This window comes from Panulirus ornatus, chromosome 27 (assembly GCF_036320965.1).
Source record: "Panulirus ornatus isolate Po-2019 chromosome 27, ASM3632096v1, whole genome shotgun sequence".
NCBI classification, from domain to species: domain Eukaryota; kingdom Metazoa; phylum Arthropoda; class Malacostraca; order Decapoda; family Palinuridae; genus Panulirus; species Panulirus ornatus.
The window spans coordinates 3116776-3133746 of NC_092250.1; the positions used below are offsets into that span (position 1 = coordinate 3116776).

At 36.7% G+C, this 16971-nt stretch overlaps 1 protein-coding gene across 1 annotated transcript; it reads left to right on the forward strand.

Moving 5' to 3' along the window:
• Positions 1-343: 343 nt before the first annotated feature.
• Positions 344-15840, forward strand: LOC139757541 (uncharacterized). The gene is made up of 2 exons (XM_071678106.1): positions 344-1785; positions 12162-15840. The coding sequence occupies exon 1, from the start codon at positions 344-346 to the stop codon at positions 1724-1726; it is 1383 nt and encodes a 460-aa protein (XP_071534207.1). The 3' UTR covers positions 1727-1785; positions 12162-15840.
• The last annotated feature ends 1131 nt before the right edge of the window (positions 15841-16971 follow it).

Genomic DNA, 16971 nt, shown 5'->3' on the forward strand with positions numbered 1-16971 from the left:
TGATGAATGTACAGCAAAAAATAACAAGCAGGTGTTAAGCGTACTTGTTTCATATTTTGCTGAGAACCTTGGAATGTGTATTGTTCAATACTACATGTCAGTAAAGATGACAACTGTGAATGCTACAACTGTATATGAAGCCGTAACCAAGGCATTCAAGGAAGATGACATTCCTTTGGAGAATGTGGTATCGTCATTGAGTGACTGAGCAGCATACATGCGAGGCAAAAACTCTGGATTTGAGAAGAGAATGCGTGAAGTAGCACCAAATATGCTAGATATAGACAGGGACTAGTGCCATCACATCCACAACGCTGTCAAGAAGTTCTGCGAACATTTCGATATGCATGCTGAAAGGCTATTAGATGACCTCTTTCATGACTTTCACTACAGTCCTGATTTACAAGAACATTTGAATGACATATATGAATTGCTGGGTATATCTTGTAAAATTCCAACGGAAAGGATTGCACTTCGATGGCTATCATCTTACGATGTAACATGCAGAAATGTTGAAATGTTAGATGCCTTCATCATCTTCTACATTGCATGGATGGATGTTAGCAATATCTCTGCATGTGAATACATAGTTAATGACATCATCAGGAAAGCTGGTCCTGCAAAGTTTCTAGTGAACAAGAAGCAGCTAGACAGAATTTTCATCAAACTCAAATCCAAGCAACTAACACCTCAAGAAGTTTCGAGGAAGAAATGGATTGTTCAATGGCTCTTTTACCAGTGTCAACTTACCCATGCATGTATGTACCTGTACTGCAGTGTCTTGCCTGTGTTCAAGAGCTTTGTGCTCACATTTGAGCAAAAGGAACCTATGGTTCATAAAGCCCATGATGAACTCACAGAGCTTTTTAGAAGTTTCTTAGCATGCTTCCTGAAACATGAGACATTGTCTGATTTGACCGCCAGACAGCTAGCTGACTTAGTCATCAGTGATGGAAATCTTCTGAAGTGCTCAAGGATGTTTTTAGGTACAAGATGTGAACACACACTCATTCAAATGAAGCCTGAAGACATCAAGTCATTCCTCAGCAAAGTTAGGAATGCTTATAAGAATGCTGGTATCTATCTGCGAGGAAAGCTACCTCTGAAAAACAAGCCGCTCAAGTTGTTGTCAGCTATTAACCCCAAAGCACAAGGACACTCAGTCACCTGTTCATACCTTCAAGACCTGCCAAAGGAAATGAAAATAACATTATCTCCCTCAGAGAAAGATCAGTACAATCTGCAGGCATCAAATATTCAGCTGGACAAATCTCTGCCTCCAGTAGAAGGCAGAATTGATAAGTGGTGGGCAGTTACACTGAAGAAGTATCCAGCACTGAGACATGTCATTGCACCAGCACTGAGCATCTTCACTGGCCCAAGAATAGAACAATCCTTCAGTATAATGAACAATGTAATTAATAAAACTGCTGATAGACTGAACATTGACACATTCAATGCTATTCAAACTGTAAAGTTTGATCTCCTTGCTACAAACGAGTCTTCAATTCAAAGGTATCGCAGAGAAGATAAGTTTACTTCACCAGTTGACCAGTCAGTGGCACATCGTATGAGAACAGCGGGAATGAAAGACACAGGAGAAAGCAAACAGAACCTCCCAGCACTAGTTCATCCACCAGCCAACACCAGCCTCCATTGGAGAAGAAGAAAATCACCCACACAACGAAGGCAACATCAAGTGTCCACAATGCAGCCAGCAAACTAAAGGCCAAAGTATTCCAGCAGCACAAACAATATGTACAACAGACCAAGAGAAAACACTAGGTGAGTTGGTTTTTAATGATAGGTCAAAAATATGAAATATTTTTGTCAAATGAAAGGTTTTAAAAACATTGTAAATGGTTCAAAATTAGGCTGAGAATGCACCAGAGAGCATCTAAAACCCTAGAGCTTCCAGGGCCCTCAGGCGGGCCCTGGACCCCAGCCACATGGGACTTCGTGCTTCGCCCCTTTTTCCACCTACTAATATTTTTCTGGCCCTAGAGACATTTGTCACTGGCATCTCTGAACTAGTGAAGGTGAATGATTAGGGTTAAGTTCATAATGAAAAACACCCTGAAATGTTGTTGAAGAAAATTCATGGGTGTATATTGATATTGATATGAATATTCTTCATTGCACAATCACTTCTTGAGCTTCTTTATATATCTCATCACCTTAAGGGCTACACAGTTTGTACCTAAAAGGTCTTTGGTCCCATGAATGAAGGATGTGTAATATGAGTGAAGACATAGTCTTGAGTTATAAGAATTTTGTTGGTTATTGTATATGTTACTGTACTCTGCCTGCTTGAGGTTACACTATGAGTGAAGAGTTGTCTTTGGCGAGGCTGTATCTTTGGGAGAACAGTATCATCAAAGAACTTCTCACTGTAAAGGAGTCTGTCATTTCCTTGGTACTGGAAGTAATGCAGCCTTGGGTTGCAGGAGCCTTTGCAAATAAGGTTCTTGGCAACACCTGGCTCCTTTCTTAGAAAGGGATCCTGAGGCAGTTATAGTAATATATATGCATAATTGTCATTAACAACTGTTAAGAATCCTCGGACAGACTACTCCCTCCTAGGTTGTCGGTGAAGGGGAAAATTAATTGTATCAACACCAGTTGACAGATATAGGACAATTAAAGAATACTTTGTTGGACCACAAACATGACAACCCTTAGCAAGTACTATTTTGTAGGAATGGGACTGTATTTCTGTTTGTTGGGAAATCTATTGACTGTGTGATGTTTATAACTTTGTTTCATTGTTTAACCCAGAGTAATGGTATTTCTTTTTAAGAAGAAAAATTAGAATACCCAAGTTTAACATTCCAGTGATAGTAAGAATATGATCATGAATACTTTGTTGTCAGTGTATGTGGTAGCTATATTATGATGAACCATATTCTGAAGTGCTTATTCATCAGTAAATCCTAGAAACACCCTTCATATCAATGTGGCCCTTATTTACTGCTTCCAGTATAAAAGTAACTGCAGAACACGTTATTCCCCTCCTTCCCATGTATATGATGAACCTGAACTAAATATCAAGTGATAGGTTTGGGAAGAGTTTCAATCTTGGTATACAATAGAGCTTGGATCTGATATTTTTTCTGTGAAAAGCATATTTGTATATTGCATCTATTTTGTGATACTTCTGTACATATATATCATATTGTTTAGAATAACTCCCAGTGTTTGTACTGTGGACTTCCTGCTCCACTTTGTCTAGTTTCCACTATTATTGCCAGTAAGTGATTATTGTTGCATAAAGGAACCTGGACTCTAAAAACGTAGAATTAAGAAATTGAATTTTATAGCTTTATGATTTAAATCCAAGTTTGAAATTAGTTATGGTAAAATCAATTGGCATTGAAGAATATGTGCAAGTGTTTTGAATCTAGGCAGGTTTTCATTTTTTTCTGTTATCAGTAATGCTGTTCCTATTTACTGTGAGACTTAATGCACTTCATACACTTAGCTAATGAAGAAAGTATTACATAAGAGAAGTTATTAGACAGCCTGTGCTCAAAACACTTGGTGTGCACTTTGGAATACAATCAATTGATTCTGCTTAAAACTTTTTCACTGTTGGGTAAGAGTTAAGCTATTAACACAAATTGTGGTTTATAACCATGACATGTAAATAAAGCAGAATGCACAAGCCATAATTCATAATTTTAGTTTGCCAATTTGTTAGATTAGTTGAAAATGGAAAGTGGACCTAGTACATAGAAAATCTAGGGTGATGCTTTTAAGTTGGCTAGGCACTTTGTTGGTGTTTGCTAAGAGTTGGATGACTTTTTGATATGAAATTGTCTAGTTACACTGATGGAGTGAACTTGTATAATTTTTGCTTATTTGAAAATTCTGTTTCTCATTCATAGACTGAATTGTTAAATCTGTACTGTAGTTGATTATCTTTTCACCAAATTCATTGGTTTATTTTTTAGGGAGGGTACCAATCAATTTAGTAATGTGCAAAAATGAATTAGATATCTGTTTTATGGTTGTGGAGAATACATATGTGTATAGATACTTATTAACACATTGATATTACAGTAAATATTATTAATCAGTTTGAAATGAATTCAGTGATAAAGGTTTTGATTAGCAGATGTCAGGTGTAGTATTTAATTAATTAAAGCTTCTTTGCTTCCCTCTTGAAATATAAGATCATAGCTAGCTATTCCATGAAGTTTTAAATTTGCTTTCTGTTAATTCTCATCTTTGAGAGGTAGTGACTTTTATGTAGTATCACACTTTCTTTAACCCCTTAACGTCCTGTTATGTTTTACTTTCCAGTCCTAGAATTAAATGTTTTTCAAGTTATTTAAGAAATGTTGAATATTTAAGCCTGGAGTTTCAAAGATATTCATGTAACATGACAATTATGATTTCAGAAGCCTTTTCTATCCACTGCTTTCACTGTAATAACATGTAGAAGTTTTTTAGATGTTTCAGAACATTGCGATAAAAAGTGAGAGAGTAAAGCCAGAGTGCCAAGTAGATTGCCATTGTGCAAACACTGCACTAGACTTACCCTCTGCCAGTGGCCAGTTAAGGGTGAGGTATGAAAGGCTAAGAAGCGGCACTGGAGACTCTGTTGCCGTGGCCACCCCTTTGAGGGAGTTCCAATTGGAACAGGCATCAGAGATATAGAAAGATATATAGATAGGTAGATAGCATGCTTTATTGTTTATTTTACTTACACTGAATATTGATGATTATTATGTTTTATCTTAAAAGATAAATCTTATTACTGTTATTAATGTTATCCAGTGAGGTTTTTTTTTTTTTATAACAGCAAAATCTATGAATGTAAAATTACCAGCTGCAGTGGTCAGACACAGTTTTGTCAAGGTCAGGTTAGTGCTGGCGACAGTGCATTCACCTGTGGTAGAAAATATTGTCATGCCTCATCTTGAACAACTTTGATAGTGAAAGAGTGATTGTCCATTAAGTCACTCTACATGATCCAAAGACAGACCAACATTGTTTCCTCTGAATCTGGCTGAAATGCACTGTTTCTCATAGAAAACCCATGAATATGTGCTGTCATTGACATGGCTGGAAGGGGACTGAATGTGGGAAGAAATTATCATGTAGCCACCTCTCAGGCTTGGTGCACAGCTTTGAAATTTAGGTACGAACCTTAATGCATAGATATCCGTCTAGAGGCACTATTCAGTTTGCATGACTATCTATGTAGAGACGTTAAGGGGTTAAAGAAAATAACTGAATTTAAAGAAAGATTTGCCAACACTCATGTAGAACTTGTTAAGCAACTTTTTAAAGTATCCACAAATTGGAAACCAGCTTACAATTTCTTCATCATAAGGTGGCTGTAATTTTGCCTTAGGGTCTTATGTGGTATTCTGGGATGTGTTCCACATCTTAATAGACAATACAAACGTAATTATAGTTTGATGATATATATTATTTTTTTTCATTGAAATGAGATTGTCACGGTATAAAATATTGGTATATGCTGTGGAAGGCATTACTGATTTTAACTATTTGCCAGTGTATAAATGCTATGAAATAGTCATCATGCTAGTTACTACAGAAAGACCTGTCTTTTAATGGACTTGAATCTTCAGTTTTTCTATTTATGTAGTTAACAGTTTCTCCTCCTGTATATTCAGTTATCTTTGTGCGTGCATGTATGTGTGTGTTAATGTGTATGTACGTGTTTGTGTGCTTGCATCCATGTTTCCATGCATACTTTCATGCACTTGTGTACAGAATTCCATATATTGCATCAGGGATAAATAAGGCTAAGTAATCAGGTCCCACTGAATCTTACGTTTAAGTATAAAGTACTTAAAAAGGTATTGATTCCTTGATGAAAACCTGTATTGTTATATTATGAGTATGATATATATATTTTCGTAATAGCGATTTTATCCGAAAACAGTTTCTAAAGTGGTTACATAATGAAGGCTTTAATTACCCCATATACTCTTTATATTTGTTCTGAAAAATGCATCTATAAAAATTTCAGAATGGTTCATTGTCAATGTTTGGATACTTTTTTGTACCTAATTGGCTTTTGACTCTTGTGAGGTAGTGTAGGGACAAACAAACAATGGCATCATTTGCACATATTCATAATTATGCATTCTTCTTTAATACACCAAAACCATTGCCACACATCTAAAGCCACATGGCAGACCCCAGTGGTTTACTCCAAGGACTTTATGTTCTGTAGTTTACTTTATTGAGAGCATGTTCACCTTCCCTTACACCACATATGCCCTGTCCATTATATCCATGCACTTCTCTCATCCTCTTTTTTTTCAGGATCTGATACCACAAAGTTGTGGTCACCCTCTTCCTTCCATCTCCTTGTTCTTTCCCCTCCTGCTTCATCCCTGAACTTCTCTTATGTAGATCCTTTTGGTTAGCCTTCTATAATTCATTCCCTTCATATTTCTAAACTTATTCAGAACACCGTAATTAACTTTATTGAACAGACTACATTTACTACCCACACCTCTCTCTTGCAGTCATTCCTTACATGGCCAGCCTGCCTTGTGCCAGATGTCCTCAAACATTTCATTTTGAAAACCTTCCCTATTTTTTTTTTGCTTTTTGTTTGTTTACGGCACAAGATACATTCATATGAGAGTGTTGGGTCTTACTATTCCTTTAAACATACCCAGAGTAAGGCACATCCATACTACACTTTTGGGACAGCTATATCTTCAGACATATCCATCTTTACCCAGAGACACACAAACCTCTTACTGCTCCTTAATACATTGAGACTCGTAACCCCCTCTTCCACTCTTTTGAGTTACTTCACCCCTCATAGTTCCATCTGGTGCCCTGCCATGTTCATTTTTAGGTAGCTACAGCATTCCACTTCTCTGGGTTCTCCTCAATTAAACTTACACGCTTAAATTATCCTGTCTTGTCCTCTTGCTGCACATATTTATCTTAGTTTTGTTCACATATACTCTCAGCTTTTTTTCTTTCACACATCAGACTTTGTCACCAGCTTTTGGAGTCTGCTATCAGAGTTATGTCATCTGTAGATAGCAAGTGTTTCCTGTATCCACTTCACTCCTATTATAACACTGATCTGTCCCATGCACTAAGACCCATGCATTAATTCATGTCCTTTAAAAACCCATCCATAAGCAGATTAACAAGTTTGGGAACCCTGTTGGTGGCCTGTCCATCATTTGCAAGGTGAACCAGGATGGAGCAGCCAGTGGTGACTGGCCTGGAAATGTTTACAGACAATTTGAAGTTGAGACTTATGGTTGTTTATCTTTATATGTATTTGTATGAAAGCTATTGTTCTGTTGTATTACATACCTTAATTATGGTGTTATTTACACACTTTCTGATCATGTATTATCAGTTTTTGCTTATTTTTGTTTGGAAATCATTCCCATAATCTACTGAATTAAGATTTGATAAGTACATAATGGATTACCAGTACAATTGTCTGTCATTTAGAGTGTTTTAAAAACATGTGTGTATGTAGAGTGCCATGGTAGATGATATTAAATATTTCTTTTATTTCCACCACTATTCCTAATGATATATATTTATTCTTAGATCTGATGCATAATATTACAAAAATTGATTTTTGGTGAATTTTTAAATGGATGATGCAAATAGCATCATTAGAAGGTGAGTATAAGTGTTGTGAATCTGTTTTGGATAGTGTAGCTGTGCATCATCAGAATGTCAGCTTAATTTCTTTTGGAATGTCACTATAAGCTTCATCAGAATGCTGTATTGTTTAACAGTCATTGTGACATCACTTCTTTGACAAAGATCACCCATTCACTGGGAACAACTTCCCTCCTCCCTCTCTCTTTGTACATGTGCCCTACTCTCCTGGTAAAAACTCCTCGCAGCACTCAATAATTTTCCATTTTCCCCCATATGTTTGTGACTCCTTCCACAAGGATGCTCTGTCAACCCTATCGTGCATTTTTCAGATTTATAAATGCTACATACTAAGCACTCTCTCCAAGTATTTATTACAGTTTCTTCAAAGCCAACACTTGGTCCAAACTTCCCATATATCTCTTGAAGCCACATTGCCCCACCTTAATCAGATGTTCTGTCAATGCCACTGCCTTCATAGTTCTCACTCTCATCTCTTCGTCACAGCGAATGCCATGGGTTGTGGCAGAGAGAAATATATGTACATGTATATATATATGTGTCAGAGGTAGAGGGAATGAGGAGAAGCGGGAGACCAAATTGGAGGTGGAAGGATGAAGTGAAAAAGATTTTGAGCTATCGGGGCCTGAGCATACAGGAGGGTGAAAGGTGTGCAAGGAATAGAGTAAATTGGAACAATGTAGTATACTGGGATCAACGTGCTGTCAGTGGATTGAACCAGGGCATGTGAAGCGTCTGGGGTAAATCATGGAAAGTTTTGTAAGGCCTGGATGTGGAAAGAGAGCTGTGGTTTCGGTGCATTAGATATGACAGCTATAGGCTGAGTGTGTAAAATGATTAGAGAAACAAAGAATTGTACATGGCGTTTGTGGATCGGAGAAAGTGTAAAATAAGGATAATAGAGATGCTTTGTGGAAACTTATGAACATTTGGTGTGGGAGGAAAGCAGTTGGAAAAGGATTTTCTGTATCAAAAGAGAGTAGAGTATGTTTACAAATTGGAAGGGGGAGTGGTTTCAGGCAAAAGTAGGTCTGCAGTGGGGGTTTGTGATGTCATCATGGCTCATTAATATGTTTGGATGGGATGGTGAAGGAGGTGAAAGCAAAGGGTTTTGTAGAGGGGCAGTGTGTTGGGGTGGGAAGGCCTGGGAGGTGAGTCATTTGTTTGCTGATGACTTTGGGACTGATGGCAGAGTTGACTGAAAAGCTACAGAATCTGGTATCTGAGTTTAGGAATGTGTATGAAAGGAGAAAACAGAGTAAGCATCGATAAAAGCAAGGTTATGTTCAGCATTGAAGAGACGTTATTTGAAGTTTGAGTTTGAGTGGAGGGAACTTAGAGGCAATGGAATGGATGTGGCTATGAATGGAACATTGGGAGCTAAAGTAATCCATAGGGTGAGTGAGGGAGTACAGGTCCTAGGAGCAATAGAAATAGAGGTCTTTATCTTATTTAAGTGCACATATAGGAATGTTTGATTATGTAATATTCCCACCAGTACTGTATGGATGCAAAGTGTGGCCTTGAAGGAAAACGTAGAGAAGAGGATGGATGTGTTGGAAATGAAGTGTTTGAAGATAGTATGTAGTGTGAGGAGGGTTGATTGAGTGAGAAATGATAGGGTAAGGAAGAGCTCTAGTAAGAGGAACATGTATGCGAGCTGAAGAGGGTATGCTGAAATGGTTTGGACATAGAGAGAAGATGACTAAGAGTTGTCCCTTGTCATTCACCTGTAGAGGGTGAGGCATTAAAAGGCTCTGTTATTTAAGCATTCTCTTTAGTCCCTCTATGCCTTTATCCAATTTCCTTTTGATGCTTTGTGCTGATCTTAAGGTACCCACCTTGGGCCATATATACATGGATAATCCTGACCAGCCAGTCAACAATTCTGTCATCCTCCCCCCCCTTTTTTTTTTTTCTTAAGGAGGTAGAGATGCAACTGCAATCCCATCCACTCAAGTCATATTGCCACACACCATCTTATGCAAGGCTTTCACCACCTCTTATCTTTTCACCAAGTCATTTTGCTATAAGTCTCACTTGGCTTACTTCCACAATCCATACACCTCACATCTGCCACCTTATTATCTAACACAATCTTTACACTTTCAAAATGCTCATTTTATATCCCTTTTACCTTATCTTTGTCCATTTCGTTCTCTTTGAAGTTTCCCAATAATGTCTCGCCTCATCTTGTTTCCCCTCTTTTCACAGCCCCTGCACCTTCTTGACCTTCTGCTGCTTTCATACAACTCCCAATTACTTTCATTTCTTACATATTTTATTAATGTATTTATTTATAAATACCCCAGGACCCACTTCTTGAAAAGTGCTGGTGTTACCCAAGACCTTTCTAAAGGCTCCTGCAGCCCAAAGATGTGCTGATTCCAATAGCAGGGAAATATAGACTCCTCTGCATTGAGAAGCTCTTTGATGAGACTATATTCACAAGGATACAGCCTTGCCGAAGGTGGCTTTTAACTTTAGGTGCTACCTTGAGTAGGTAGAGTCCACTCATATACACATAAATATACATAAGCACCCATACACGCACATATACATACACATACATATACATACGTATACACAGACTTATACATATATAGACATGCAGATATTCAAACTTGCTTGCGTTCATCCATTCCCAACCCTACCCTGCCCCACAGGAAACAGCATCACTACCCCCTGTTTCAGTGAGGGAGTGCCAGGAAAACAGACAAAAGGGCCACATTCATTCACACATAGTCTACAGCTGTTGTATGTAATGCACCAAAACCATAGTTCCCTATCCACATCCAAGCCCCACAGACCTTTCCATGGTTTATCCCAGACATTTCACATGCCCTGGTTCAGTCCATTGACAGCACTTCGACCTTGGTATACCACATCGTTCCAATTCACTCTATTCCTTGCATGCCTCTCACCCTCATGTATATTCAGGCGCTGATGGCTCAAAATCTATTTCACTCCATCCTTCCACTTCCAATTTGGTCTCCTGCTTCTCCTTGTTCCCTCCACCTTTAACAATATATCCTTTGTCAGTCTTTCCTCACTCATTCTCTCCACGTGACCAAACCATTTCAAAACGCCCTCTTCTGCTCTCTCAACCACACTCTTTTTATTACCAAACATCTCTCTTACCCTTTCATTGCTTACTTGATATATTTATTTATATATGTAATGTGGGAAATGGCGAGTATGTATGGAAAAAAATATATGCGTTTGTGTGTGTGTGTGTGTTTGTATTAATACTTTACTGCTGCAATAACTTTACATATTGGCCTCTGTATCAGGTCACCTTTGGTAACTCGTTCTTGTTTTGTATGCTGACCTGCTCCTCAGCATGCTATCCCACAGGTATAAAACAAGCTTATGTGAAGGTAGGATTAATAATCTAGTGCAGCAGAATATACTGTCCTACTATGTTGGCTATCTCTTGTCTCCTTTTTCTTTTCATTTAGCTGTTTTCTTGACAAAGTGTTCAATCCTTCTGGTATCATGGTGCTTTTTGAGTGATTTTTGAATGTTCCTTGCAGTATTTACTTGTAAACTGTGGTACCGTATGCAGCAGGATAATACAGTGCAGATGTTATCAGACACCACCATGTTATGGTAACACCATTAGTGAAAAGTAACCTTAGGCAAGGCTGTATTAGTCTCACTGAGGAACTTCTTCCACCAAAGGACTTCATCAGATCCCTGCTTATGATCATAACACAGCTTCTAAGTTTCTAGATCCCCAGAAAAGGGTTCCTAGGGTTAGGTATACTAACACAATGCAGTAGCATCACTGCATTGTTAAAGTTCACGAGACATTGCAATATATCACTGTGATTCTTTAATCTCATTTCAGCAGAAAAATTTGTTAAAAGCTACAGGTATCTTAGCAGTGGCAACCTTCCAGATAAGATAAGTACAAAATACAGTACAGGTAGTGTTTTGGTTATGCAGCTCGATCTCGCTAAAAAGCTAGAGTCATAGATATCCAATGCCATATTTTAACAAGTCACTGTGACGGTACTGAATATGTGAACATGTTTGTGTATTCAGACATCAGAAAGATCTGAAAGCATAATTTCTGAAGATACAGTAGATTATATTGAACATTATCTCAGAGTAGAATTTTAGGCCCAAGAAATACATAATGTCATGAACTAGTTTAAGCCATCTTTTACAGCAAGAGATGGCTTTTTGTCAACCAGCACCACCTATAAATCTGTGTTTGCATAAATTAGAACAAGAGTTTGTTCCCATTATTTAATTTGTATTTCCATTTTCCATGATTTGATTTTGATAGAGAAACTATTTTGATTGAGACTTTTTTATACAAGTTGTGAACTATAATGATACAGTGGTTAGTTATAAGATATAACATTAGTTTTTTTTTTTGCTGTTACATTTCATATGTTTCCCATGCTATACTAGGACTTATTGTGAAAAGATAAATAGCTTCTCTTAATCTTACTGAATAAGAACCCAGCTGTTTATTATTGCTAATCATATTTCAGTTTGTGTAAGGAAGAACAGGTACATGCAGTCATGTGCCTTTTGTGAGAATTTTGCAGATCGGGGCCCTAAGCCTCCAGCCCCATAGGCTGGAGAAAGGCAAGATATCCGGTTCCTTGTGGAAGACCAATATTGGTGCTAACTTTTTAAAGTTTATTTGTGGATGATGCCCAAAACTTACATATGTTGTCACCAGTGAAAAAGAAAATTGCTTGAAAGTGAACATCCCTTAACTCTTGAAGCATTTTTGAAGAATTCATGGATGGATTTTTTTTCTTTGGGAGGAGGGGTCTCCTGCATATGTATAAAATGGTTTTTAGAGATAAATTACTTTTTCAATGTGACCTCACCAGAAAGTGTTTCAAGTATGTCCCCAAGCATTCAACTGTAAATTTTACTGTTTATAATTTAGGTTTACAAAAACAGGATTTAAATGCAGTTCATCAAATGTTGAAGTAGTGGATTGGATTTTTTGACAGCATGTCATGATGATAAGGAAACCTTTAAGAGATTTTGTAACTGTGATTAGGTGTTTATGAAATGTAATAGATTGGTAGTACATAATGTGGAGATAATAGGCAGCATAGAGAAAAATGAAAAATTCATTCCAATGACTACAGAATTTAGATGATGGTCTTCAAAAAGTTATGATATCTTACTCTGAGGTTTTCATCAAAGGATTATCTTAGACACAGTTTTGACCAATGTATGTAAAGGATTTTCAGAATGCAATGCATTTGTTTATTGAAACTGTGATGTTCCTATTTTGCTAGATAGTTACCATAATTTTCAAGTTGCTACAAATAAGTGATGCTTTATCAACACATTTGTTTTTGTACTAGATTCATGAAGCTGTTAAGGTTTTTAATACATAACTTTAAAAGCTTATAACATTGTGCTACAGCTTGATACATGACTCCCAAATATTCCACTGTGGTGGACATGCAAGTTATAAACTGTTTTGATCCATGACTGTTCATGGGTTTCCTGTATTTTATGGCAGCATAATGACCAGACCAGACTCATGGTGTTTTATTATGCTGGTCACTCCTTGTCTACTTAATGTGATAGGAATTGTTTTTAATGCATTCATTGAAACCAATGTTGTGGTGATAAGAATTGTTCAGAAAACTAAGTACTCTGCATTATTGAAGGGTATGGCACAGGGATATCAAAGGAAAATGAACTTGATCACAAGGATTTTTATGATGTTTTGAGAATTCTGTTTTAATCATCAGGTCTAATACAGAGAAAAAATAAAACTACAAATGGTGAATGTTTTATGTCTCCCTCTGCATTGCACTCGCCATGATCACTGCAGAATAAGATACCACCAAACATATCCTCAGTATGCTCTTGATGAACCTTAATTCATGTTACTTTCACTACACTCTTGTCACCATTGGCCTAAAGTGAAGGTGCATTTGATCTGACCCTGATGGGTCTGGTCAGAACAAAAACATTTCCCTCCTATGGTCATACACATAAAGATAACTTGCTGTTATTCTGTATTACACTTGATGATTGGAACATATCTCAAAATGTCAACATGAGTCCTTTTCCATCACCATGTTTGTACTGTTCAGTACATGTTTATGCTTTCCAGGTTACCAATCAGTTGCTGATTTATTTAGCAGTGACCAGTTAGTTTTCTTCATTTGATTCAGATGAGTGTGTTACACCTGTTGTTTCTAGTTTGTTGTCAGCACAGTCTAACTTGAAGACTGTTTTTTTTTAATTTTGGAAACTTCATGCCTCATTTGCATGAACTTGGTCATCTTCAAGCTACTGAGTGGATTAACTAGCTTCTAGGCTGAAAAAGAAGTGCAGTGCAGAATTGTTTTAGATTTTTTATTGATGAAACTGGAGTAATATCAACATCAGAAAAGCTTTAGAGTAGTCGAGTACAATATTTTATTTTATTCATATGGCATTGGTAATTTTCTTCATACTTCAAAGATATCTTTTTTTACTAGAGCAACATGAACTTGAAACATGTTGATGTAGTTGATCAACATAACACTTATTCATTATCCTTTTACAAGATTGTGGAGTGTTTTTGGTTATGCGATATTTGAATTGTTCATGTTTCATGGCAACTTTGTCTATTGCTGCCATAGTTGATTTACTTGACTCTCAGGTGTATTACAAGAGTTGCTTGTTGCCAGCAGCATGTGCCATTTGCTACATAACTGATAAAGAAATGGGAGTTGCTTTTTACCGATAATTGTGTTATTAGTATTGAGTTTCCTTAATTCTATATCCCCAATCTGCTGGGAGAAGTCTAGAATTTTAAGAAAGGTACTTTTAACTCTCAAACTTTGATGTATATCATTTGATGGTTTATAATCAACTGCAGTATTTATCATGTAAAACAAGATTTCCGTGCCACTGTTTTGAATTGTACTCCAAGTGTAAACTTCAGCACACCACCATGACTAAACAGACAAAAATAAAGAACTTATTTTTTCATTTTTCATACCTTTGCATGTATAACTATAATTTCTAAAATTATATTGTATTTTTAAGATTAACCAGTTTTCAATTATATACTTAATAATAGCTTTCATGAATCCAACACACCACACCAAGAGAAAGATAGATGAAATATTACTTTTCATTTTCATACTTCAAGTATACCTTTAAACGTATTAAAACAATATGCTTTGGAGAACTTGTTCCTTTATTTTTTTTTTTTTTTGCACATTTAGTGGTAGCCAGGTTTTCATGCAGTTGCAGTTTAAGAATTACTTCACCAGTAATTTAACTTTGTCCATTTGAAGTTCCTTGTACTATCTGACAGCAGTTTGTTCACTGCTACCAGTTTTCCCATATGTGTTTTTCCTTTACTCGCAGTCTTTCTGAACAGGAGCTAGAATCTTTTCTCTTACTGGTAGTGCGCAATACTGGGTGGTGCACAATACTGGGTAGTGCACAAATGAGAAGTGATGTAAGTACTTGCTTAAGGTGTAACCATTTTTCCAGCTTGCAAATGAGAAAAATTTTGGCCCTTCGTCTTTTTATACAGCTTTATAAGGTCAGTAATACACTTGTAATATCCTTGACAAGTTTTTTATGGTGATTTGGGTATGAAGAGGTTTGATGATTATCCCTGTACCATTTCTCATCATCCATATACTAAAGCACTTTTCAATGATTATCATCAGGTGCTGTATCAGAAAGAGAAAGTTGTCACATTTTAGAGTAGACTGATTTTAGTCCAAAGAAGAAAATTTTAGGTCTTTTAACTATCTTGACTAACTGTACAAACTTGGCTGTAGCTTCTCATGGTGTTGTGGTAGTTCATAGATTAGATTAAAAAGCTATGGATAACCATTTAAGCCTTCTGCAGATATGTATTCTTGGATATTTGCTGTTAATGTAAATATGAAATCATTAGATTTTATGTAGAGGACAATATTTCAGATAGAGTTTATATTGGCATAGTTTTGATTATTATTTTAAAGTCAGTAATTGGCCTTATGGGTTGTAAATTAGCACTACTGTCTTCGTAGTCGCTGTATTGGTTGATCACCTCATTTATTGGGAAGCCTTGCAGAACAAAGAATTATGTTTTGTAAACAGTCATTGGTCCTATTTAAAAGTGATTCTTCATATATAATGAAGCAATGTAGCCATCTATTTTTCATGTAATAAAATAAATAGATAAAAAGTGTTGAATTTTGTCTTTTTTTCCTGATGTTATACAGAGTGGGGAATCGTTCTTGGATAAATACATATAAATGCAAGAACAGGTTCCAAAATTTTTGACACAAAGTATCATGAAATTTTCCCTTGGGTTAGGAAAGGAAGGATACAATGATTTTTTTTTTTTTTTTTTTCAAACCGCCATTTCCCGCGTTAGCGAGGTAGCGTTAAGAACAGAGGACTGGGCCTTTTTTGGAATATCCTCACCTGGCCCCCTCTGTTCCTTCTTTTGGAAAATTAAAAAAAAAAACGAGAGGGGAGGATTTCCAGACCCCCGCTCCCTCCCCTTTTAGTCGCCTTCTACGACACACTGGGAATACGTGGGAAGTATTCTTAATCCCCTATCCCCAGGGATACAATAATATCTGTGTATTATTACATGGTGACTAAAACATGGGCCTGTAGGGCCAGAAAGCATGTGTTCCTTGTATTTCAGTTGCTAGTAGTGGGAACAGAAGGAGGATCAAAGTGAGAAGTTCTCATCCTCCATAGAAACATGGCTAGAAGGCTGTTCTTTTTCTCTGGTGCTACTTTATTATGCAGGTATTGGAGAACTGATATACATGAAAATCTTGAAGAATAAGTTACATTGTAATTACCTGATGAGGGAATGTGAATTACTTACATTTATAGATATGTGAACAATCAAGGACATTTGCTCCAAGTATAATTCATTCTTTGCAGTTATGGCAAATATATTTGAAATTTAAGCACTAACGAGCTGAGAAGCTGTTTGGACTTTTATCTTCCTATAAAGATTGGAGTGAAGTGGAAAATTACAAACCTAGATCCAGCAAGTTTTCTAATTGTATATAACTTCATATTTTTGCATGTCTATGATAACTGTCATGAATTTATTCTTTCAAATTATTAATGTACATGCAGTGTACAATCTTATTTTAACCTTGCCAAATTATGTTTTCTGTTCAAACAACTTCAGAACCTCTGTATATTCTCTAAAATCATTTGATATCTTCCTTATTATGTATTAGTGTAACTGCATTTATTCCTTGTTCCAGACTGTGTGTGTGTGTCTCTGATGCCTGTTCGCTTCTGGAACTCCCTCAGAGGGGTGGCTGCGGCAAAAGAGTCTCTGTAAGTAGT